Source organism: Dendropsophus ebraccatus, chromosome 4 (assembly GCF_027789765.1).
Source record: "Dendropsophus ebraccatus isolate aDenEbr1 chromosome 4, aDenEbr1.pat, whole genome shotgun sequence".
In the NCBI taxonomy this organism is placed as follows: Eukaryota; Metazoa; Chordata; class Amphibia; order Anura; family Hylidae; genus Dendropsophus; species Dendropsophus ebraccatus.
In genome coordinates, this window is record NC_091457.1 from 131,743,927 (window position 1) to 131,769,702 (window position 25,776).

Consider the following 25,776-nt stretch of genomic DNA (forward strand, 5'->3'; position numbering starts at 1 on the left):
TGGTCTTCTCCTGTCTTGTTTTTAGGATCGGTCAGGGTCTGATCACTCGGACTACATTGATCAAAACTCTCTGACACATCAAAAGTTTTTCATACCAAAAGTGACACTTTAAGGCTGGGTTCACACACAGAATGACACAGCCGGTGTAAGTGAAGTGCATCCCGGCTGGTACTGCAGTACCTGCCGGATGAACTTCATTTCTTTTGAATTGGGATGCGGCACATTCAGATGTGCCTGCAGTCCAATTCACCATTGCCGACAATGGGTGCGGACAGAATTCCAATTTGATCAATGCAATTTTATTTATTTATTCCTTTATTATTTTATTTTATTTATTTATTTATTCTTACCCGCTCCAAATATGGAAATCTGAATAAATCTCTGGATCAACGTTCTATCTAATCAAGTAATCTTTACTTGTAATATTACATTTTTCAAGGAAGACATCCAGGCCCCTCTTGAACTAGCTTAATGAATTGGAACATCATGTGGCACAGAGTTCCATAGTCTCACTGCTCTTACAGTAAAGAATCCCTGCCTGTAATGATGGTGAAGCCTTCTTTCCTCTAGACTTAGAGGATGCCCCCTTGTCATAGTTACAGGCCTAGTTATAAAAAGGATCTCTCACTACATGGATCTCTAAATTCCCACTTCTTAAGGCCCTATTCCACGGAACGATTATCGGCCCTATTCGGCCGATATTGGTCGTTACGGCCGATAATCATCCCGTGGAATAGAAGGCAACGATCAGCCGATGTAATTTATGTCGGCTGATCGTTGCAGTAGTTTTTTTTTCAAGATGTTGAAAAACAAACGACTGATACAGCAACGTTCTGCTGCAGTCGCTCCGTGGAATAGGAGCGTCGGCAGCAGACGCTGCTGTATGCTAAGGGGCTGCCCGGACGATTTAGCAATCACCCGGGCAGTCCCCCCCCCCCCCAGCAGCTCCCCCCAGCCCTCCCCGCATTCACCCAATCTCTGCTGCCGCGTGGAATAGTGGCAGCAGTGAACGAGGAGCAAACGAGCGCTGAGAGCTACTCAAGTCGGCACGTGGAATAGGGGCTTTACTGGTGTATAACAAGAGTGATCACTGGGGGTGGGGGAATTCCCTATCATGTTTTTTGGTGATCAAGGAAACCATAAAGATTTCTTGTTACCCCTGCTTGAGAGGCTGATCTTTGTTTGTTCTATGTAGGTGTCGTGCTATACATGTACATATATATTTTTTGCTTTCCTGGTTGTGTTCATTGATGCATAGCTTGACCTTGCCTTGGGGACGCCTGCATTGAATAACCAGTCAAAGTTTCCCTGTGGCAGTGTACCTGCATAGTTTTGGATGCCAAATGTCACTTCTGATTTACTAGTGTAGAATGTTCCATAAAATATCTGTATGAAAATTGATACCACAATTACTTGTTATTGTGCATAGACCCTAATATTTTTTTTTTTTTATCTTAGTACCTCCTAAGCCGGCTCATCTCATATCAGGGGGGCAAGTGAGCCCTGGCCTGAGAATCCCTCCTGCACCCTCAAGACCATTGCCATCCATACCTAAAGTGACCAGAAGATTTGGAACACGAGAGCGGAATCAGACTAACACATCAGACATCAGTATTCTCATTGAAAAGTTTGAGAATATCAGGTGACTATAAACTCTATTATGGTCGGTCGCATGTTAAAGAAATGTAATCGTTTTGTGTTCATAAGCCAAATTAAAATTTCTAGTGATATTAGATTTGACCATTGTGTATAGCAATTTATAATAGTTTGTTTAGTACTCAAGACAACTCTTGATCAGTGTCCACCAGTCTACCTGCATGTTCTTTAAGGTGGTATCTGCCAGTTCAAATTGTCATTGAAAAAACGGTTATTTTAACCTACTGAACCTACCCATAGAATAGGTGATATGTATCTGATTAGTGAGGGTCTGACCTCTGGGATCCTCACCATTCATAAGATCTAAGGTCCTTTATTTCTAGGATGTTAAAGTCCCACTGGAAAGTTGAAAAATAGTCATTGATACATCTACATGTATTTATACAGCACATACTGTCCACCCCCTGCAAATCTACCTGAACCCAACACCTGTCATATTGAAGTATTGAAAGTAACAAAGGACAGCTAGGACCCTACCCACAACTAAAGTTAGGTTCACATTGTTTTTGGGTTTGACATATATACGGTAGATAATTCTAGGCTTTTCAGTACAACAGTAATAAAGAGAAACCTATATGATATACAGTATACAATAGGAATGGCATGTGTCTGAGGCATACATTTGGCTACATAGTGGAACATAATGCCCGAATATGATCTGAACTTAGCCTAAGGTTATATGTGCAATTGATACAAACCCAGATTATGTGAATAAATACTCAAGGACATGGCCATTATACTTCTACAGATCGTACGTCACTAAGGAAACATCCTCCTCCACAATTTTTATGGGAAAGAATTAGTTGAATGGTAAATCTAAAGTATCAGAAAATAATAGTAAAGCGAGTATACATCCATGTCTGTGATTCTTCAATTTCATCTGCTTTACACAGTATTGACCAGTAAATTCTCAAAGGCGTTCTACTTAAGGTTAGCGAACATATAGTGTTGAAATGCAACAACATACCTAGTTTCCAATTTTTCAGACAACCTGTTCAACCTGTCAAACAGAGCCGTCTGAATTGTAATCTAAAAATGGAACCTGGATCAGGACCATCCAAATGCCCCCGATCATCACGGAACGATTCAGCCCTTGAGGGTGGACTGTCTGCAGATGAACAGACTGGACCAGATGACAATGAGACGGCTAGGTCTCACAGCCCCGATATGTCAAATTCTGATAACATGAAATTTAAAGACTTGGGCATCACTGACATCAATAGCTGTGGAGAAAGCTCATCCGTACATATCCTCGGGGAATCCAACAGGGAAAACGACAACGAGGACCTAACAGTAGATCAAAACGACAATGGTAAAATACCCAACCGAGACAGCGGTATCGATAGCCCCTCATGTTGTGTTGTCGGAGAGGTGTTTTCTAATGATGAGACTGTTGAACCAAGAAAGCTGATATTACCTGTTGCAACTATCGAAATGAGTACAAGCACATCTGCTGACCAAAAGAGGGACTCAACTCAGGATGAAGACAGCGACATGGATGAAGGAAGCAGTGAGGAACATGAAAGCACAGAACTGACAAAACCTGAAAACGGTGACATCACCAAGGTAAGAGCTTTATGTCTAGACCTAAAAAGAGTGTAAAAATAATCTATCACTGAACTAGTGACACTGTTAGAAACATTACATAACATAGAGAAATGCTTTTAGTTTTTTGTGCAAAGTGTTAAAGAGGCTTTACCAAGCTCCTGAATTGCTAGGAGCTGTAGTGCCTTCTTGCTCCCCCTCCCATCCCTATACCTACTTGGGACTCAGCTTTCAGCTGACTGACGTTCAAGGAGGGATAGGGATGGGAGGGGGACTGAGGAGGTATTCCAGTGTACAGCAATGCAGGAACTTGGAAAAGCCTTTTGACACTTTACACAGTAAAATAAAAGCTTTTTTCTATGTTATGGAAGCACAGACTGATATATAAATGGTATCATGTGTCTCCTTGTCCTAACAGCTATATAATAGTGTCAGCAGTTTGGAACATGAATTACATCTGACAAATTCATGTTAAAAATTGTTAGCTCAAAGTAATTTTTGCATAGAAATCTTTTTCTCCATGTTGAGTGCACTGGAATCCCCAAAATCTCAGTTTCACTTGAATAAAAAGCAAATATAAAGCTTCACTTTATTTTTTAAATGTTGCCTGAAAAATTGCAAGGGGGGCTCTTTTTGCCATTGCCCAGGGCCCAAGGGTTAATGGCTGTAAAAGTGCAATATCTACACTCACCGGCCACTTTATTAGGTACACCATGCTAGTAACGGGTGGTCTTCTGCTGCTGTAGCCCATCTGCCTCAAAGTTCGACGTACTGTGCGTTCAGAGATGCTCTTCTGCCTACCTTGGTTGTAACGGTTGGCTATTTGAGTCACTGTTGCCTTTCTATCAGCTCGAACCAGTCTGCCCATTCTCCTCTGACCTCTGGCATCAACAAGGCATTTCCGCCCACAGAACTGCCGCTCACTGGATGTTTTTTCTTTTTCGGACCATTCTCTGTAAACCCTAGAGATGGTTGTGCGTGAAAATCCCAGTTGATCAGCAGTTTCTGAAATACTCAGACCAGCCCTTCTGGCACCAACAACCATGCCACGTTCAAAGGCCCTCAAATCACCTTTCTTCCCCATACTGATGCTCGGTTTGAACTGCAGGAGATTGTCTTGACCATGTCTACATGCCTAAATGCACTGAGCTGCCGCCATATGATTGGCTGATTAGAAATTAAGTGGTAACGTGCAGTTGGACAGGTGTACCTAATAAAGTGGCCGGTGAGTGTATATCTGTCTATTTATCTGCATTAAAAAGGCTTGAGCAAGCCAATTCATTGTTTATAGGGATTGACTGGGAAACATAAAAGGTCTTACCTGTTCTGCTCCCCAATGCTCCACTTCGAGCATCTCGTGTAGACAAACCCACAACCAATTTCTAATAGTTTTCAGCCACATCAGGCAGCAGTTAGACATTGCATGCAGGTTTGTCTGTACGCGATGCCCACAACATGCACCCATGCCCCTCTTATCTCGGAAGATATACCTCCATGATGGCCAGACAAAGGAAGTGTAAGGCTGGGAGGCAGAACAAGTAAAACTTGTTCTGCTTCTGGACAACCCCTTTAAACGTGCTCTGTACCCGCAGATGCTATATACTTACTTGATACAGACTTAACTGTACCTCTGTATGTCTTACACAGAAGAAATTTAGTTGTCTTCTGTCAGATGTCCATACAGAATCCCAATTGCACGCAATAAAGCCCAGCAAAACATGGAGCCTTTAGGAGATCATCTCCCAACGGCTGATGTAGTCTATCGGCAATAACTGTATGCTCCTTATTTAGAGAGGAATATCATTTGGGATAGTTGATGTTTCCAGAATTGTATCTTGCCCTTTCTTGATCCTATGTGACTTATAGGTGACCTGAATTCTATAAAGTCTTAAATCAGTAAATGTTATAACTCGGGTCCATGAGTCTTCTTCCAGTGACTCTTCCAGTGAACACATTACATTGCTGCCTCTGCTTTATTATGATGGTTATATTGATTACATGCAGGAAGTAGGGCCAATAAAATATAGGTTTTATGTACTATTTACAGGGCCCCATAGACTTGGCAGTCCTTGTAGAACACAGTGAATCGAGCGAATTATGTCTCTATAATAGTGCTGGGACATTAGCGTCTAGGAGTTGATGGTCTTTAGTTAAATCTTTTCCTCTAGCCATGCAGTATTTCTTGTAAGTAGTCATGTAAATCATTTTTGTGCAAGTCTATTAGATTTTCTTTGAGTTTTATAAAATATCATTATTTGTTTCATTTTAATTACATTCATATAGTTTTTTGAGTATAGGAGAGAATAAAATGCTGGTCCAGAATTGGGTGGGGGAGGGGGGGGGACAGGAAATAGAAGCTACTTCCATATGCATTGCCAGACCTTTCAATGGATGGTGTTTGGTATTGCTTTCCTCCACGGAAGTGAATCTGGGTGAACTGCAGTACCACATACAACCTGTGGCCGGGTGTGGCACTGTTATTAGAAGAACACAGTGGTGTTTTTCTAAATAAACTGTTCCATAAATAAAGGATCAGTTTTGAAACTGAATGAAGTTCTTGAAACACGTCGTAAACCCAGCCCAACAACTATCTATCCCTTCCTCAAAATATTGTGTTTGTTGACTATACATAACTACATGCAATGGAAGGCTGAAATGAATAAAGAATCTCAATACTTTATCAGTCAAATCTGAGTTACAGAATAGAAAACTCTGTTTAGCAAATAGAGCCACGATATATATATATATATATATATATATATATATATATATATATATATATATATATATATATATATATATAAATATATACATATATATATAGATAGATAGATAGATAGATATAGATATATAACAAAAAATCCACAGCACTCAGAAGAAAATGCAAAAGTGTGGGTGCCAACCGCAGCACTAAGGGTCCTTTGTGCTGCTCTTTGCCTTATGAGATAATAAATCACTGAAGATTCATTACGGAGTGCTGCCACGTTTTTTGGACTTTTCATGCACCATTTTTGCTTCGGATTCTGCAAAGAAACAGTGTGTGTGAATAATATAGCCTCAAGCCACTTAAGTAAAGAAAACAAGGACCATTTCAAAATGTGAATCTGGTGTCTGCGTGTAAAGGATGCACTGCATCAATTCAATTACTGATCTGATTGATTGACAACCTTGAACAGTTGTATGAAGTATATAAAGGTGTTTATCACCGCTCGATGGTGGGTGAGTGTCTGATCAGTGTTGGTCTCGCTGCTGAGACAATAGTCAATCTTAAGAACAGGACTCCTCATAGAATGCAGGTGTTCTGAAGCTCCATTCAGCTGAAGTACAGAGCTCTTCATCCATCCCATACAGTTTAATACAAAGAGGGTATTAAAGGGACATAGGAGACCGCCTTTCTCGTGATCAGCGGGGGTCCTAGCAGTTAGACCCCACTGATGACACACTATTGTGTAGATTGATGATGTGTGCTTTTTTGTGGGCAAATGTCTTTATTATAAAGATTGAGAACAGGTATAACTGTATGTAATTTGTGGGGAAATTTGTTTTCTAACCCAATTGGTTCTGGAAGGCTGTTCCAGAACCGAACAGTTTGAGAACTGAGCCTATAGGGCAGAGGGCCCGGCCCACAGAGTGTAAAGACAAGCAGTAAGTAGCAGTGCATCTTGCGGGGATTCCCATCATAATGATGGGAATCCCCGTTCTAAATGGGTGTTCCTCTTGGAATCAGGACGGCATTTTGAACTTGCTGCTCATCGTCCGCTGTTAGAACTCGGCGCCAAATTCAAACTGGCTGGAGCCGAGGACAGAGCTTGAGAGCTGGATCATCTGTGGGGACTCCTCTGCAGGCCACTGGCACCTGTGCTTCAGCGCCAGCCGCACTCCCCACCACACACCCAGCAAACGCCAGCCATAACATTCCCCCACTGCACCCTATGTTTCTTCCTGCCACAGAGAATACCTCTGCTGGCCTGCTCTACTGCAGGCACCCATCTCTGGGCCTTCAGTTCTGAAGCACCAGTGCTAGCAGCCTGGAGATAGGTGCCCACAGTGCGGAGGTTGGCCATGCTTCAGCGTCAGTGGCCTGAAGAGGAGTCTCTGCAGCTGTTGCAGCTTCCACAACTCTGTCCTATTAGAACTTGGCGCCGGCCATTTTGAATTTGATGCTGAGTTCTAACAGCGGCTTGCCTGCAACAAGTTTAAATGGCCACCCGCTCCTGTTTCTGCCCCGCAGGAAACACCCATTTAGAGCAGGGATTCTCCTGTAACCTTGGTGTCCAAACACCTCAAAAGCTCTCAGCTGAATTATAGTTCAGCTGACAGATATCTCACCTTTGTTTGAATACTGAACAAAACTTCAGGGGTCAATAACGTTCGAATACTGAAGTGTTCAAACATCGAGGTGTTTTTGAACTAAGATATTACTGTGCTTTAAAACGCTTTAAGGTTTGGACGGTCGTCAGGCGATTGCTATTATCTATTAGGGTCAGTTCACACTATGGAATTTGCATGAAATTTTAAGCGGAATCCAGAACGCAGACTCCGCTTCAAGCTCTGACTGTCCCATTGTTTGAATAGAACTTGTCAATTCTTTTTGGCAGATGGCCGAGTGTGCGTTAGAGATACTATGCAATCAATGGGACAGGCGGAACTTCAAGCGGGGTTTGTGTGGTGGACTCCGCTTGAAATTCCACTCAAGGTCCGTAGTGTGAATGGGCCCTTACACGAGGAGATATCTGCTTGATTCAGCAGAAAAATGCTCCATATAATATGGCCTTTAAACATTGATGGCAAACACAAACTAGCGGACAGTGCCCAAAAATTACTTCAGTGAACATGACCAAATAACAAAAAAGAAAGAAAAAGATGGGTGTTGTGTCACTCTCTAATCCACAGTATTATCAAAAGTAATCTTTGTTGAAACAATAAAAAAAAAACATTTATGATATTGAGTCAGTCTTTATAAGAGGAGCCCTGTCTCTGATATAATATTTGGGTCAATGACTGTTAACTCCTGACGAAGTTTCTAGATAGTGAAACACGTAGGGTGTCCTATTACCATGTGCTGTTATTTCTCGTCTTAACTCTCTGCCACGTTATGTTTTTTATATAGTCTCCACTAATTTCCTTATTTATTGTCTTGTTGGCTTCCACTTTGATGCTATTTTTATCCATACTGTTTTGTTGAAGCGTTTTGAAGCCTGTTTAGCACTAAGCACTTCCAATTACATGGGATATAATTTTTTTTATGCTTCTGGGGAGGAATTTACTCTTATATTAAATTGGATTTCCTATGAAGTAGGTCACGATGAAACCAGTGTCATGAATGTCTTTTTTATTGTCTTTTTTTTTTGCTTTCAATAAAGATTACTTGTCATGATACCACAGATCAAAGGATAAGTGATTTGTTTTACAGTGTCTTTTTTTCTTTATTTATTATTGCTTTATTGTTTGGATGTCTCAATAAAGCTTTGTTTCTTATCTCAGCTGCTTTATCTCGTGTGGAGAAAAATGAAAATAATTGGAAATAGAGTTGGTGTTGGTATAGGGACATGCTCAAGTCTGATTGTTCGGCATTAGATCACCAGTGGCTGAAGAAGTTGGATGCAACCCTAGGGAGTCTGGGAAAACATGGATACAGCCTAAGCTATATCACAGTCTTCCAGGCAGCCTTGGGGCTGCATCCAACTTTCTCAGCCACCGGTAATCAAATGTCGGATGATCGGACTCAAGCATGCTTGAATTGCCCCCATCTCTATTGGTGGTTGGTAAATGTAGAACCTTTTCTTTACTCAAACCTACAGTATGTTTACCTTTTTATAGTGTGCAGTTAGTTAGCTTTCTCTCTACTAGAATAAGTTTTCTATAAGCTGAAGTCATTCAAAGAGGAACTAGCCCCATTGGTGTAAGAGAGTTTTTTTTAACAGGTAAAGTAGTAGAATACAAAGCATCTTATCCTGACTATGGATTATCTCTGAAGCTGACAGGTAGTCTGGACATGATTCTCCCATTTACAGTACATGCTCTGATGGTTACTTACATCTTCCTTATAAATAATGTTGATATCCAACGTGCCTAATCCTTTCTTCTATGGACATCTGCCATAGGAGGAGAATTGGTACACCCCCATATACAACAGGCATACCTTTAACAACAGAGATAGGTTTGCTTATTGATGTAGCCATACAGGGCCGCCGATAGGGCAGTACAAGTGGTACTGCCGTATGGGGCCCGGACCCTAAGAGACATGGGGGGGGGGGCCCGCCGGCCACCGCCCCCCGTCCGCTACGCTAGGGGGCCCGCACGGCCCCCCTTGCCACCTGTTTTTGAGCATCCCGAGAAGCTGCGGCCGCGCAGCTTCTCGGGATGCACTGATCGCTTTGATGTTCCGCCCGCACAGTGAGCGGGCGGAACATTAAAGCGATCAGAATACAGGAGCAGGACCTGTCAGCGTCCTACTCCTGTATTCTCTCCCATAGGCTGCCGGCACTTCATACCAGCAGCCTATGGGAGGCCGGGACGTGACCTCTTCGGCAGGCGTGATGATGTGACGTCATCACGCCTGCCGGAAGTCCCGTCCCTGCGGCTCGCATGATGGAGCCCGGAGAGGAGGAAGAGCTGCTGCCTGCACAGCGCGGATTAGGTGAGTAGGATGTTTGTTTTTTTAGGGGCACCTCTTGGGGCATTATTAGTATATGGGGGCACCTCTGGGGGCATTATTACTGTATGGGGGCACCTCTGGGGGCATTATTAGTATATGGGGGCACCTCTGGGGGCATTATTAGTGTGTGGGGGCACCTCTGGGGGCATTATTAGTATGTGGGGGCACCTCTGGGGGCATTATTAGTGTATGGGGGCACCTCTGGGGGCATTATTAGTTCATGGGGGCACCTTTGGGGGCATTATTAGTTCATGGGGGGGCACCTCTGGGGGCATTATTAGTATATGGGGGCACCTCTGGGGGCATTATTAGCTCATGGGGGCACCTCTGGGGGCATTATTAGTATATGGGGGCACCTCTGGGGGCATTATTAGTTCATGGGGGCACCTCTGGGGGCATTATTAGCTCATGGGGGCACCTCTGGGGGCATTATTAGCTCATGGGGGTACCTCTGGGAGCATTATTAGTTCATGGGGGCACCTCTGGGGGCATTATTAGTTCATGGGGGTACCTCTGGGGGCATTATTAGTATATGGGGGCACCTCTGGGGGCATTATTAGTTCATGGGGGCACCTCTGGGGGCATTATTAACTGATGGGGGCATCTCTGGGAGCATTATTAGTGTATGGGGGTACCTCTAGGGGCATTATTAGTTCATGGGGGCCACCTCTGGGGGCATTATTAGTTCATGGGGGCACCTCTGGGGGCATTATTATCTCATGGGGGTACCTCTGGGGGCATTATTAGTTCATGGGGGCACCTCTGGGGGCATTATTAGTATATGGGGGCACCTCTGGGGGCATTATTATCTCATGGGGGCACCTCTGGGGGCATTATTAGTTCATGGGGGCACCTCTGGGGGCATTATTAGTATATGGGGGCACCTCTGGTGGCATTATTAGCTAATGGGGGCACCTCTGGGGGCATTATTAGTATATGGGGGTTCCTCTGGGGGCATTATTAGTTCATGGGGGCACCTCTGGGGCATTATTAGTATATGGGGGCACCTCTGGGGGCATTATTAGCTCATGGGGGCACCTCTGGGGGCATTATTAGTATATGGGGCACCTCTGGGGGCATTATAAGTATATGGGGGCACCTCTGGGGGCATTATTAGCTCATGGGGGCACCTCTGGGGGCATTATTAGTATATGGGGGCACCTCTGGGGGCATTATTAGTTCATGGGGGCACCTCTGGGGGCATTATTAACTGATGGGGCATCTCTGGGGCATTATTAGCTCATGGGGGCACCTCTGGGGGCATTATTAGCTCATGGGGGTACCTCTGGGGGCATTATTAGTTTATGGGGGCACCTCTGGGGGCATTATTAGTTCATGGGGGTACCTCTGGGGGGCATTATTAGCTCATGGGGGCACCTCTGGGGGCATTATTAGCTCATGGGGGCACCTCTGGGGGCATTATTAGTTTATGGGGGCACCTCTGGGGGCATTATTAGCTCATGGGGGCACCTCTGGGGGCATTATTAGCTCATGGGGGCACAGCAAGGAATCCTACATACAGGGGGCATCCCACATTCCTACTCGCTTTACTGCACATAACACCAAACAGCGCAGTTACTATGGGAGCCTACAGGAGGGAGAAAGGGAAGGAAGTTGCTAGAAATGTGCGGAGCCTAAATTGTTTGTCTCGCAGGTTCTGAAAAGATGAAACATATCTGGAAGAAATCATCATGGAGGTCTGGCCCGGATGGAGAGGAAAAGGGGAAGTGAGGCCTCAGATCAAAGAAGACGTCCCCTGTGAGTCACTGTATGACACTTTTCTTATTTTGTAGAAATATCATTTAGTAGGGGCGCCCCGAGGTGACAGCTACTACATGATCTGTACTCAGAGATATCACTGTGTTATCTGTGGTGTTACATAGGACTGCAGGTGACATCTACATTATCTGTACTCAGAGATATCACTGTGTTATCTGTGGTGTTACATAGGACTGCAGGTGACTACTACATTATCTGTACTCAGAGATATCACTGTGTTATCTGTGGTGTTACATAGTACTGCAGGTGACATCTACATTATGTGTACTCAGAGATATCACTGTGTTATCTGTGGTGTTACATAGGACTGCAGGTGACATCTACATTATCTGTACTCAGAGATATCACTGTGTTATCTGTGGTGTTACATAAGACTGCAGGTGACTACTACATTATCTGTACTCAGAGATATCACTGTGTTATCTGTGGTGTTACATAGGACTGCAGGTGACATCTACATTATCTGTACTCAGAGATATCACTGTGTTATCTGTGGTGTTACATAAGACTGCAGGTGACTACTACATTATCTGTACTCAGACATATCACTGTGTTATCTGTGGTGTTACATAGGACTGCAGGTGACATCTACATTATCTGTACTCAGAGGGATATCACTGTGTTATCTGTGCTGTTACATAGGACTGCAGGTGACTACTACATTATCTGTACTCAGAGGGATATCACTGTTTTATCTGTCCTGTTACATAGGACTGCAGGTGAAATCTACATTATCTGTACTCAGATACCACTGTGTTATGTGGTGTTACATAGGACTGCAGGTGATATCAGGTGATTTCTCCAGGTTGCAGAAGTTCAAACTTCATCGTGCCCTGGTGTGCTGGTGTCTGTATGTGTGTATACATGTGTGCTGGTGTCTGTATACATGTGTGCTGGTGTCTGTATACATGTGTGCTGGTGTCTGTATACATGTGTGCTGGTGTCTGTATGTGTGTATACATGTATACATGTGTGCTGGTGTCTGTATACATGTGTGCTGGTGTCTGTATGTGTGTATACATGTATACATGTGTGCTGGTGTCTGTATACATGTGTGCTGGTGTCTGTGTGTGAGATCAATTCTAGAGAACTGGCTCATATACCCCATTTTCCCTAGTGGCTTAAAATGTAACCTCTGTTATACAGTTATAAAATTGTAGAACCTAAATGTGAACAAGGTGCAATTCAAATAGACACTTGCTTGTATAGCTGCCTCTTGTGCTCTGTGTGCAGTGCATTATATTCACCCTTGCAACGTACAATTTATAGCGTGTCTACAAGCCCAGCGGGGCTCATTATGATGGAGACTAAAACTTATACAAGAGTGGGGTAGGGGTTCCCCTGTATTCAGAATGCTGTTGAGTGCTAGGCAATGCCCCGTCTGGGATTATTGAATTTCGAGGGTCTATGCAGAGCAGGATAAAGACACCTCTGCTGCACAAACAGGATCTCCTAGAAAGCGTTCTCACCGCCATGTATTCGCTATCACTGTCTTGGGTGAGCTAAACTAGTCTGCCTGGGGGGGGGGGGTGATTTGTATATGCTCACTAACATGGAACAGCCTCATTATATTAGCCTTATCAACATATTCTATGTTAGTTAGCATACCGGGGGGGGGGGGGGGGGGGATATTGGTGAACATATACAAATTAAACAGCCCCCCAGACCCTCGAAATTCAATAACCCCAAACGGGGCATTGCCTAGTACTCAACAGCATTCTGAATACAGGGGAACCCCTACCCCACTCTTGTATAAGTTTAAGTCTCCATCATAATGAGCCCCGCTGGGGGCATTATTAGTGTATGGGGGCACCTCTGGGGGCATTATTAGTTCATGGGGGCACCTTTGGGGGCATTATTAGTTCATGGGGGGGCACCTCTGGGGGCATTATTAGTATATGGGGGCACCTCTGGGGGCATTATTAGCTCATGGGGGCACCTCTGGGGGCATTATTAGTATCTGGGGGCACCTCTGGGGGCATTATTAGTTCATGGGGGCACCTCTGGGGGCATTATTAGCTCATGGGGGCACCTCTGGGGGCATTATTAGCTCATGGGGGTACCTCTGGGAGCATTATTAGTTCATGGGGGCACCTCTGGGGGCATTATTAGTTCATGGGGGTACCTCTGGGGGCATTATTAGTATATGGGGGCACCTCTGGGGGCATTATTAGTTCATGGGGGCACCTCTGGGGGCATTATTAACTGATGGGGGCATCTCTGGGAGCATTATTAGTGTATGGGGGTACCTCTAGGGGCATTATTAGTTCATGGGGGCCACCTCTGGGGGCATTATTAGTTCATGGGGGCACCTCTGGGGGCATTATTATCTCATGGGGGTACCTCTGGGGGCATTATTAGTGCATGGGGGCACCTCTGGGGGCATTATTAGTATATGGGGGCACCTCTGGGGGCATTATTATCTCATGGGGGCACCTCTGGGGGCTTTATTAGTTCATGGGGGCACCTCTGGGGGCATTATTAGTATATGGGGGCACCTCTGGTGGCATTATTAGCTAATGGGGGCACCTCTGGGGGCATTATTAGTATATGGGGGTTCCTCTGGGGGCATTATTAGTTCATGGGGGCACCTCTGGGGCATTATTAGTATATGGGGGCACCTCTGGGGGCATTATTAGCTCATGGGGGAACCTCTGGGGGCATTATTAGTATATGGGGCACCTCGGGGGGCATTATAAGTCTATGGGGGCACCTCTGGGGGCATTATTAGCTCATGGGGGCACCTCTGGGGGCATTATTAGTATATGGGGGCACCTCTGGGGGCATTATTAGTTCATGGGGGCACCTCTGGGGGCATTATTAACTGATGGGGCATCTCTGGGGCATTATTAGCTCATGGGGGCACCTCTGGGGGCATTATTAGCTCATGGGGGTACCTCTGGGGGCATTATTAGTTTATGGGGGCACCTCTGGGGGCATTATTAGTTCATGGGGTACCTCGGGGGGGCATTATTAGCTCATGGGGGCACCTCTGGGGGCATTATTAGCTCATGGGGGCACCTCTGGGGGCATTATTAGTTTATGGGGGCACCTCTGGGGGCATTATTAGCTCATGGGGGCACCTCTGGGGGCATTATTAGCTCATGGGGGCACAGCAAGGAATCCTACATACAGGGGGCATCCCACATTCCTACTCGCTTTACTGCACATAACACCAAACAGCGCAGTTACTATGGGAGCCTACAGGAGGGAGAAAGGGAAGGAAGTTGCTAGAAATGTGCGGAGCCTAAATTGTTTGTCTCGCAGGTTCTGAAAAGATGAAACATATCTGGAAGAAATCATCATGGAGGTCTGGCCCGGATGGAGAGGAAAAGGGGAAGTGAGGCCTCAGATCAAAGAAGACGTCCCCTGTGAGTCACTGTATGACACTTTTCTTATTTTGTAGAAATATCATTTAGTAGGGGCGCCCCGAGGTGACAGCTACTACATGATCTGTACTCAGAGATATCACTGTGTTATCTGTGGTGTTACATAGGACTGCAGGTGACATCTACATTATCTGTACTCAGAGATATCACTGTGTTATCTGTGGTGTTACATAGGACTGCAGGTGACTACTACATTATCTGTACTCAGAGATATCACTGTGTTATCTGTGGTGTTACATAGTACTGCAGGTGACATCTACATTATGTGTACTCAGAGATATCACTGTGTTATCTGTGGTGTTACATAGGACTGCAGGTGACATCTACATTATCTGTACTCAGAGATATCACTGTGTTATCTGTGGTGTTACATAAGACTGCAGGTGACTACTACATTATCTGTACTCAGAGATATCACTGTGTTATCTGTGGTGTTACATAGGACTGCAGGTGACATCTACATTATCTGTACTCAGAGATATCACTGTGTTATCTGTGGTGTTACATAAGACTGCAGGTGACTACTACATTATCTGTACTCAGACATATCACTGTGTTATCTGTGGTGTTACATAGGACTGCAGGTGACATCTACATTATCTGTACTCAGAGTGATATCACTGTGTTATCTGTGCTGTTACATAGGACTGCAGGTGACTACTACATTATCTGTACTCAGAGGGATATCACTGTTTTATCTGTCCTGTTACATAGGACTGCAGGTGAAATCTACATTATCTGTACTCAGATACCACTGTGTTATGTGGTGTTACATAGGACTGCAGGTGATATCAGGTGATTTCTCCAGGTTGCAGAAGTTCAAACTTCATCGTGCCCTGGTGTGCTGGTGTCTGTATGTGTGTATACATGTGTGCTGGTGTCTGTATACATGTGTGCTGGTGTCTGTATACATGTGTGCTGGTGTCTGTATACATGTGTGCTGGTGTCTGTATGTGTGTATACATGTATACATGTGTGCTGGTGTCTGTATACATGTGTGCTGGTGTCTGTATGTGTGTATACATGTATACATGTGTGCTGGTGTCTGTATACATGTGTGCTGGTGTCTGTGTGTGAGATCAATTCTAGAGAACTGGCTCATATACCCCATTTTCCCTAGTGGCTTAAAATGTAACCTCTGTTATACAGTTATAAAATTGTAGAACCTAAATGTGAACAAGGTGCAATTCAAATAGACACTTGCTTGTATAGCTGCCTCTTGTGCTCTGTGTGCAGTGCATTATATTCACCCTTGCAACGTACAATTTATAGCGTGTCTACAAGCCCAGCGGGGCTCATTATGATGGAGACTAAAACTTATACAAGAGTGGGGTAGGGGTTCCCCTGTATTCAGAATGCTGTTGAGTGCTAGGCAATGCCCCGTCTGGGATTATTGAATTTCGAGGGTCTATGCAGAGCAGGATAAAGACACCTCTGCTGCACAAACAGGATCTCCTAGAAAGCGTTCTCACCGCCATGTATTCGCTATCACTGTCTTGGGTGAGCTAAACTAGTCTGCCTGGGGGGGGGGGGGGTGATTTGTATATGCTCACTAACATGGAACAGCCTCATTATATTAGCCTTATCAACATATTCTATGTTAGTTAGCATACCGGGGGGGGGGGGGGGGGGGGATATTGGTGAACATATACAAATTAAACAGCCCCCCAGACCCTCGAAATTCAATAACCCCAAACGGGGCATTGCCTAGTACTCAACAGCATTCTGAATACAGGGGAACCCCTACCCCACTCTTGTATAAGTTTAAGTCTCCATCATAATGAGCCCCGCTGGGCTTGTAGACACGCTATAAATTGTATGTTGCAAGGGTGAATATAATGCACTGCATACAGAGCACAAGAGACAGCTATACAAGTAAGTGTCTGTATGGTGACATTTAAATTGCACCTTGTTCACATTTAGTTTCTACAATTTTATAATTGTATAACAGAGGTTACATTTTAAGCCACTGGGGAAAATGGGGTATAGGAGCCAGTTCTCTAGCATTGATCTGAACCAAATTATACCTCCCAGCAAGGCGTGGGTCGAACACACAATTTTTTTTTTATTAATGTGGGGGGCCCAGACACTTTGGTTGAATGGGGCCCCGAAATTCCTGATGGCGGCCCTGTAGCCATATAGAAGGGGTATATAATACATGTGTTTAAAGCAAGCAAAAATATTCATTTAATTTTAAAATCACTAGAAATGCTGACCCTCAAGGTCTTGGTCAATGAGAATCCATCTGTACACAAGTTTACATGTGCCTCTAGAGGTGCCCCTGAAGGATTCTGCAGAATTTAGGTTCAATTCCCACTACATAAAATATAAGAAGTCTATCTAGTCATGTGATTGCGTGTTAATGGACTGTCTTATCTTATTTTTTTGCTGTTTTCATTGCACTTCTGTATACAAGTAGAACGTCTTGTGGTTGCATTGTTGTTTAAGTTAAAAAAAAAGAATGGAAACATACTACAAAATGATAACGATCATTGAAGACAGTATTGCATGAAAAGAAACTTTAAGGGACTCTCCATTTTGTATACGATCTGAAGAGGTCTGGTCTTATGATGTTAAAGGCCTTTTACATGGCCAATTATTTGTCAGGAATGATGCTAGAAGCATTCCTTCCACCGATAATCAACCCGTGTCAAAGAGGCAGCGATCAGCGGAGAAGCAGGAACACCTGGTCCTCTGCTGATCGCATCTTTCGAGCTAGCTTAAACATTTATTGTTATTGGCTAGAAATTTTGTGTAAACAAGTGATGTGCAGCTGATACCAAAGGGAAACTGACAGCATAGATATTCATATATCCATGCTGTTAGTTTCTAGATCGCACAAGCAGTGCATACATACCTTCTGCACTGCTGTGTGATCCGGCATCCCGCTCTCTGGCTCTCTTCCAGCTCAGGCCACCGCTGTATCTTCAGGCTATCCCCTCCTCCAGAGCAATTGACAGCCGAAGGAGGTGGCAGCCTGAAGATACAGCGCGTGACCACAGAACAGGATGCCGGATCACACAGCAACACACTAGGTATGTATACACTGCGTGTTTGATCTGGAAACTGACCGCATGGACATATGCATACCTGTGCTGTCAGTTCCCATTGCCACACAATGTATTGTGCCCTGTAAAGACTCTGCAAATAAGTGCCCATCGCACTGATTAGTACTCGTTTGCGTCCTTGTGAGGTCCCATGTCGGGCTAAGTAAAAGGACCATTAGACACAAGGTAGTGAACACATTTCTAAAATCTCATCCACACTATGCAGCAGTGAGACATATAGTTGCATTTGCAAAGCCTGTTGGGTAGGCTATGCCCATCAGGTAGGCCAGCTTGGGCCCTACTGTCATCCCTCTCACACATCAAATGTATAAAGACAAAATACTTAGATTAGATATAATTTGCCCTCCAGTTGGTCCCTATCTCCCAGGCATGTAGCTACTGTACCTATTGGTAAACCTGACCCTTGTCTCATGCCATTCTTGATTAAATAGAGCTGCTATTGAAATAAGGATAGCAAGAAAAAAGAAAAAGGGAATATAAAAATTACACGGTTTTGCCATATATTTGGCAGTAGCAGTGTAACTCCACCAGTAACAAGTTCAGCCAATTGTAGTATAAGTGTATAGGGGCCTTTAGCCCTTCCACTACCAACATACTGGAACATGGCTAACAGTCTCTTTAGTCTGGGTTCACACCATTGTGATTAGCGATAAACGAATCTTGACCACGCTCCGGTCCATCTGACCAAGAGTGTGCGGCATTTGATTACCGTTGGCTGCAGAAATTGGATGCAACCCTCGGGAATCCTGGAAAACATGCATACAGCTATAGGCCATAGGCTGTATCCATTTTCTCCAGGCAGCCTTATGGCCCTATTACATGGAACGATTATCGTGCGAAAAACCGTTAAATCGTTTGAATTGAAACGATAATTGTTCTGTGTAATTGCAGGCAACGATCGAAAAATCGTTCGTATGTCGTTGATCGTTGATATAGATCTGAACCTAAAATTATTGCTAATCGTTCGCTAATCATTTGCTGTAATTCCACGTTCGTTCGCTCAAGTTCCGCATTTTTTTACTATTAGTTTAGTGTAATAGCACATTGTTCATTGTTTTTTCTGGGATCAGAAGGAATAAACGATCATAGTAACGATCGTAACTAACGATTATCGTTCTGTGTAATATGGTGAACGATTTCAGGTTAACGATAAACAATCTCGATTGCGATTGTTTATCGTTAGTCGTTAATCGTTGATATAGATCTGAACCTAAAATTATTGTTAATCGTTTGCTTATCATTTGCTGTAATTCCACGTTCGTTCGCTCAAGTTCCGCATTTTTTTACTATTAGTTTAGTGTAATAGCACATTGTTCATTGTTTTTTCTGGGATCAGAAGGAATAAACGATCAAAGTAACGATCGTAACTAACGATTATCGTTCTGTGTAATATGGTGAACGATTTCAGGTTAACGATAAACAATCTCGATTGCGATTGTTTATCGTTAGTCGTTAATCGTTAAAAATTGCTCAGTGTAATAGGACCCTTAGGGCTGCATCCAACTAATTAAATGCCGCAGGCTTGGGTTTGTACGGATTGGGTTTGTGTGGTCAAGATTCGTTCATCTCTAACTGTGATGTCAGCAATTGTTTAATCCTTTAAAGTAGACCGTGAAAATCACAGTGGTGCCAGATCCCCTTCATGCCAGACACCAATGGTGCCCAATGGACATCAGATTCCTGCCATGTTGTTTAGTATTTTACCAGACACAATAGCGCAGCTTGTTTTGATTACCATTATGTGTTGACAGATGTGAACCCGGTCTTATTATTTGATCGCACACTTACAAGTCTCAGCTGAGCAAACAAGCAGAAATCTGAAATTGATTCTGGTAACAAACTATGCCATTGTAGGGGAATTAAATTTAGTAACTTAACATTTACATTCCTTTAAATTAAACAATTTGCAAATGTTAACAGTCTTTACTGGTCTCCGCTAATGGGAAGTAATGGCAGGAAAATGAAGATGGATTTTTTTCTTCCTGCTTGAGCCAGCAGTTTAGCTAATCTCTGGTCATTAAAGCTGTGTACAGACCTGAAAGGTGATGCCCATGATCATCAAACACTCACAGAGGAGACAGTACTTTACCATAATCACAGGGGGGGGAGGTTAGGGGCCACAAGTGCTCAGATGGGGGCTTCCAGACCACACATCGAGGGGATAGTCATTGCCATGGTTTAACATTATGGCCTGTTATGTAGCCTCTTATTCTTACCAGCAGAAAATCCCAAGATGATTATAGGTTGTACTATAATTCATCAACCGCACAATCCTGTAGCCAAAAGCAAAGTAAAAGGACATGCTGCAACATGGTAAATGAAAAATTGGGCAGAATATAATTGTAGATGGTAAATTATTTTTCTATATTTATTTAAAACCCAATCTACTTGTTTAAAAAGTGTATACTATGTTTTATTTCTTATAGCCAGTAAAATGATGTTAAGGCTGATTTTACGCAGAAATAATACTTAATTGAGTTTTCCACTAAAGCTGACCATACACCTTTAAAGGGGAACTATCAGCAGGTTAGACCATGGGTCTCCAAACTGCGGCCCTCCAGCTGTTGCAAAACTACAACTCCCATCATGCCTGGACAGCTAAAGCTTAGGATTTCGTTTGTCCAGGCATGATGGGAAATGTAGTTTTGCAACAGCTGGAGGGCCGCAGTTTGGAGACCCATGGATTAGACTATAGTGACCCAGTACTGGCCCCTAAGTCTTATTGCACCTGAGTAAGGGGACTCCCTCGGGTTCACACAAGTGGGATGAGGTATCCACCGCACTTGGTGTTTTTCCCACTAGGTGTCACTAGTGTGTCTATGTAACTTGTTCTATGCACAGATGAAGGAGCTCAAGAGTTAACTGTTATATGTCACCTGTTGCCTTTTTATCCACTCACAGATGCAGGTACTTTCCCTCTTTTCTTTAGCCTATCTTCCTCTTTCTCTCTGCACAAACAACCCCACCAATCACGGGAAGGGTTAGATACACCCCTGTAGTTAGGAGTTAGCCACTTAGGACATGTAGCTCTCAACTAGGCATAAGGCAGTCAAAACTAGAAGTCATCTGTGAGTATGAGTATTCTCTATCTCTTCTTCTACACTCCACTACTGTTCTGGAAGAGTACACTCCTACCTTGGACAAGGCCCCTCTGGCAATTCCTCTCCTCTACACTCTCTCAAAGCACCTTACTGAAAGCACCTGGTCTCTTCCTCAACTACTCGCACTGAAGTCTTTTGCCAGATAGCTACTGTTGTATTGCACTGGACTGTATTACCACTACCATTACTGTCATTGTATTGCACTACATTGATCCTAAGTAAATTGTTCTACTTTGCTCAAGTATTGGACTCTGGCCTATCCTTATGCACCCACACCTACAAACACATGTACACTTGGGTTAAACTCTTTTGGTGTGCGCCGGCGGGGCTGCAAGACTGTCCATACCACTCGAGGCTATCGTGACAAAGTGCCCAAGTGACCTTAGACCCACTCAGCTACCATACTACTGTACCAGCTGACCCGGCAGGGAGTTTACCACCTAACTCTTTCCCCACGCCTCACTGGCTCACAGCAAGACAAATCTAACCTGCTGATAGCCCCCTACAGCACCTGGAACACTAAGGAGGAAGATATGTGTCTTATCTTCCTTCTCGGCGCTGGTCCCATGCTGTTAGTCGAAGTAATCTTCACCCCAGTGCACTGTTAGGAGCATTGCTGCGTCATCCGGCTCGCCCCTTCTAATGAAAATCAATTAAGTGGGTGGGTCGGATGATGTGGCAGTGCTCCTAAGGGTGCTCCAGAGCAGATTAACCCCGACTAACAGCGCTGGTGACTGGTGCTAAGGAGGAAGGTACCACACATACCTTCCCCCTCAGCGTCCCCGGTGCTATGAGGGCTAGAGTTGTCTAACCTGCTGATAGTTCGCCTTTAATAACTGATTATATTATCTAAGCGTTGTTGAACTTTCTTTTCAAGAACAAGGGGTCTGGAAGTGAGTTTATATCACACCTTACCCTTCTCTCCACCAACATAATCATCAGCGAAAACCGTAGTGTAAGGTGTATGCTGTATGGGGAATTATTTGCTCACTGAGCCTGGACTTTCCATTGTTTCAAGGTGGGGGTCTAAATTCAGTGTGGTAATTCACCTGTGGCCACTAACACTGTGTATGAGATCGCCTTATGGTCACAATCTATTAAAGATTAATAATTAAAATGCCATCAAGATTTCTCATCAAGTCCTATAGTCCATTCAACGCTCAGCATGTTTATACATGTTGCTAACTAGCGAGAAGGTTTGTGGACTGTGCAACTTTTTCAAAAACCTTTTCAAAACTTAAAAAAAAAAGAAGAAAAAGTTGCAGGCAAGTATCTTTTTTTTCCACTAGGAAATACACAACTTGTGTGGAGTCAGTAAACAACAAACTTGTGGAAAAGTCGCATGTAATAAATCGTCTTTGTCCTCGCTTGTAAATGATGCCTACAAGGGGCGTTCGCATGAGCCGTGAACATTTAAATAAAAAAGGATTTTTGTAGGTCTGGTCACCTTAGCAGACATTGCTGTGTGAGCAGTCTATGTCCACTGCTCCACTACATAGTGTGTTAGTGAATTGATTTTTCTGTAGCCCCTCCGGTAGCCTTTGTAATAATTTAGCTTTTTTGATGTCTATTTCCTCTTTGAAATAATAATCTTAGGCTAAAATGCAAACCACACTTTGCAATTTTCTTTCTTAACTTCCCTTTGTCTTCACTTCCACGTTTACCGAAATATCTTTACAGAAAATCTTTGAACTGATAACAATGAAAAAAGACCGATATAAGTAGTTCTCTGTTATCTCTGCTTTGTAAACTATATATACAAAATAAGACCGCAGCACTCTGGTAAGGCAATAAATTGGGTGCCCGCTGTCCCACCTGGGTCCACCGGTGTGATGTAGATATTCCACAAAAGGATATGACTGCAGCACTCTCAAATCGTGTAAAAAACGGTGATTTATTAGCTCATGGATACACTCAGTAGCAACGTTTCAGATCCATCCATAGGATCCTTTCTCAAGCAAGTGACTTGCTTGAGAAAGGATCCTATGGATGGATCTGAAACGTTGCTACTGAGTGTATCCATGAGCTAATAAATCACCGTTTTTTACACGATTTGAGAGTGCTTTGTAAACTAGGCGTATATAAGAAAAATTATATGAATCAAAATTTATTTTTTTTTTTTAAACATATACGGCAATTGTAAATTTATATACTTGTGTTCACTTCTATTTTGGCATCACTTCTGTGTTGGTCTCAAAAACTGTGTTAATAAGATGCCCCTCAGCTACAAAGACTAACCTTAGGATCCTGAAATCGGTCAGCGTATTACATAGAACGATAGTTGTTAGTTACGATTGTTACTACGATTGTTTAATCCATCTGATCCCAGCTAAATATGCAAAACAAGAGTCCGTGGAGCCTCTGTTGCGAGTCTCAAAACACGGGAACACAGGGATTTTGGTGTGGTGCTCTCCCCATCATGGAGGCACCCCGTGGCAACAGGTTAGAGATATCTGGCTATCCCGTGTTTTGAGACTCGCAACCGAGGCTCCACAGACTTTTGTTTTGCATTTGAATTTTTGGGGGCATCAGTGGAGACTCTTGATTGAGTACTTCATTGGAATTATTTCACTGATCTCCTTGAGTTCAGTGATTACTGTGTTTTGTTGGTTGATCCCAGCTGAAGAATGAATGATGTGGAATTACACTGAACGATTAGTGAACAATTAACTGTAGTTTTAGGGTCAGTTCTAAATCAATTGATTATCTTTTAAACTTGAACGATGTAACGGTTTTCAGCACGATGATCGTCCTGTGCAATAGGGCCGATAAAATAAATGTATATTTTAACACAATGTCATTTTTGACCTGATGCCTACGGGTGGCCATACATCCTCGCGTGTTCGTGTTTTCTTTATGGGGAGGGGTAAGCTGCAGTAAAGGCCCTATTACACGAAACGATTATTAGCTGTATTCGGCTGATATCTGCCATTATGGATGATAATCGTCTTGTGTAATAGAAAACAACGATCAGCCGACATGAACGATGTCAGCTGATCATAGTCTTTCAACAGGTTGAAAGACAAATGACTAAGATGGCAACAACCTGCTGGCATCGCTCAATGCAATAGGATTCTATGGTCTGCCTGGACAATCTAATGATCACCCGGGCAGCGTCAATCCGCCCACATTATAATCCACTACTGCCCCCCCCCCCCCCCCCCCCACTGCTGTCCCCAATAAACATAATGTTCGGTCCCTTGCTGCACAAAGGATGTCAGGAGAGGAGGGGGCTGATCTTATAGGGGAGGTCACAGCAGCACAGAGGAGGTCAGGAGAGGAGGGTGCTAATCCTATAGGAGAGGTCCCAGCAGCACAGAGGATGTCAGGAGAGGAGGGGGCTAATCCTATAGGAGAGGTCCCAGCAGCACAGAGGATGTCAGGAGAGGAGGGTGCTAATCCTATAGGAGAAGTCCCAGCAGCACAGAGGATGTCAGGAGAGGAGGGTGCTGATCTTTTAGGAGATGGTCCCCCTCTTCCCCCCTTATAGATGATCCCCCTCTTCCCCCCCTTATAGATGGTCCCCTCTCCCTTATAGATGGTCCCCCTCTCCCCCCCCCTTATAGATGGTCCGCCTCTCCCCCCTCCCTTATAGATGGTCCCCCTCTCCCCCTCCCTTATTGATGGTCCCCCTCCCTTATAGATGGTCCCCCTCTCCCCCCTACCTTATAGATGGTCCCCCTCTAATAGATGGTCCCCCTCTTTCCCCCCTCCCTTATAGATGGTCCCCCTCTTCCCCCCTTATAGATGGTCCCCCTCTTTCCCCCATATAGATGGTCCCCCTCTTTCCCCCCTCCCTTATAGATGGTCCCCCTCTTCCCCCCCTCCCTTATAGATGGTCCCCCTTCCCCCCCTATAGATGGTCCCCCTCCCCCCCTTTATAGATGGTCCCCCTCTTTCTCCCCCCTATAGATGGTCCCCCTCTTTCTCCCCCCCTTATAGATGGTCCCCCTCTCCCCCTCCCTTATAGATGGTCCCCCTCTCCCCCTCCCTTATAGATGGTCCCCCTCTCCCCCTCCCTTATAGATGGTCCCCCTCTTCCACCTTATAGATGGTCCCCCTCTTTCCCCCCCCTTATAGATGGTCCCCCCCCTTATAGATGGTCCCCCTCTCCCCCCTTATAGATGCCCCCCCCCTTATAGATGGTCCCCCTTCCCCCCCCTTATAGATGGTCCCCCTCTGCCCTCTCCCTTATAGATGGTCCCCCTCTCCCCTCTCCCCCCCCCCCCTGCACAGCAGATAAAACAAAAAACAGCACATAACTCACCTGCCATCCGTTCCCCCGTCGAGCCCTTCTGGTCTGGTCCCGGCTGATGCGTGGCTGCCGGGGTGCTCTCTGATGCGCGCGCTGCCGGGGACAGGATGGGACACCCCCGGCAGCCGCACATCAGCCGGGGGACTAAGGCTGCATTCCACGTTCCGTGATCCTGGAGGATCACGGACGTGGAATGCATGTACCGGAGTCCCCCCGCGCCCGGACAGCATCTGTAATTAGATGCTGGGAGCGGGGGAGACTGTATTCATAAGCGCCGCGCTGTAGTAACAGCCCTGCGCGGCTGATTCATTACAGCGCCGCGCTT

General features: G+C 44.5%; 1 protein-coding gene across 1 annotated transcript in view; it reads left to right on the plus strand.

The window, feature by feature from the left end:
- FGD3 (FYVE, RhoGEF and PH domain containing 3) overlaps positions 1-25,776 on the plus strand; it is a 196,696-nt gene that overhangs the window by 106,128 nt on the left and 64,792 nt on the right. The window contains exons 3-4 of the mRNA XM_069967044.1: positions 1,459-1,642; positions 2,643-3,222. Of these exons, the coding sequence (XP_069823145.1) occupies positions 1,459-1,642; positions 2,643-3,222 (764 nt within the window). The remainder of the gene's footprint in view (positions 1-1,458; positions 1,643-2,642; positions 3,223-25,776) is intronic.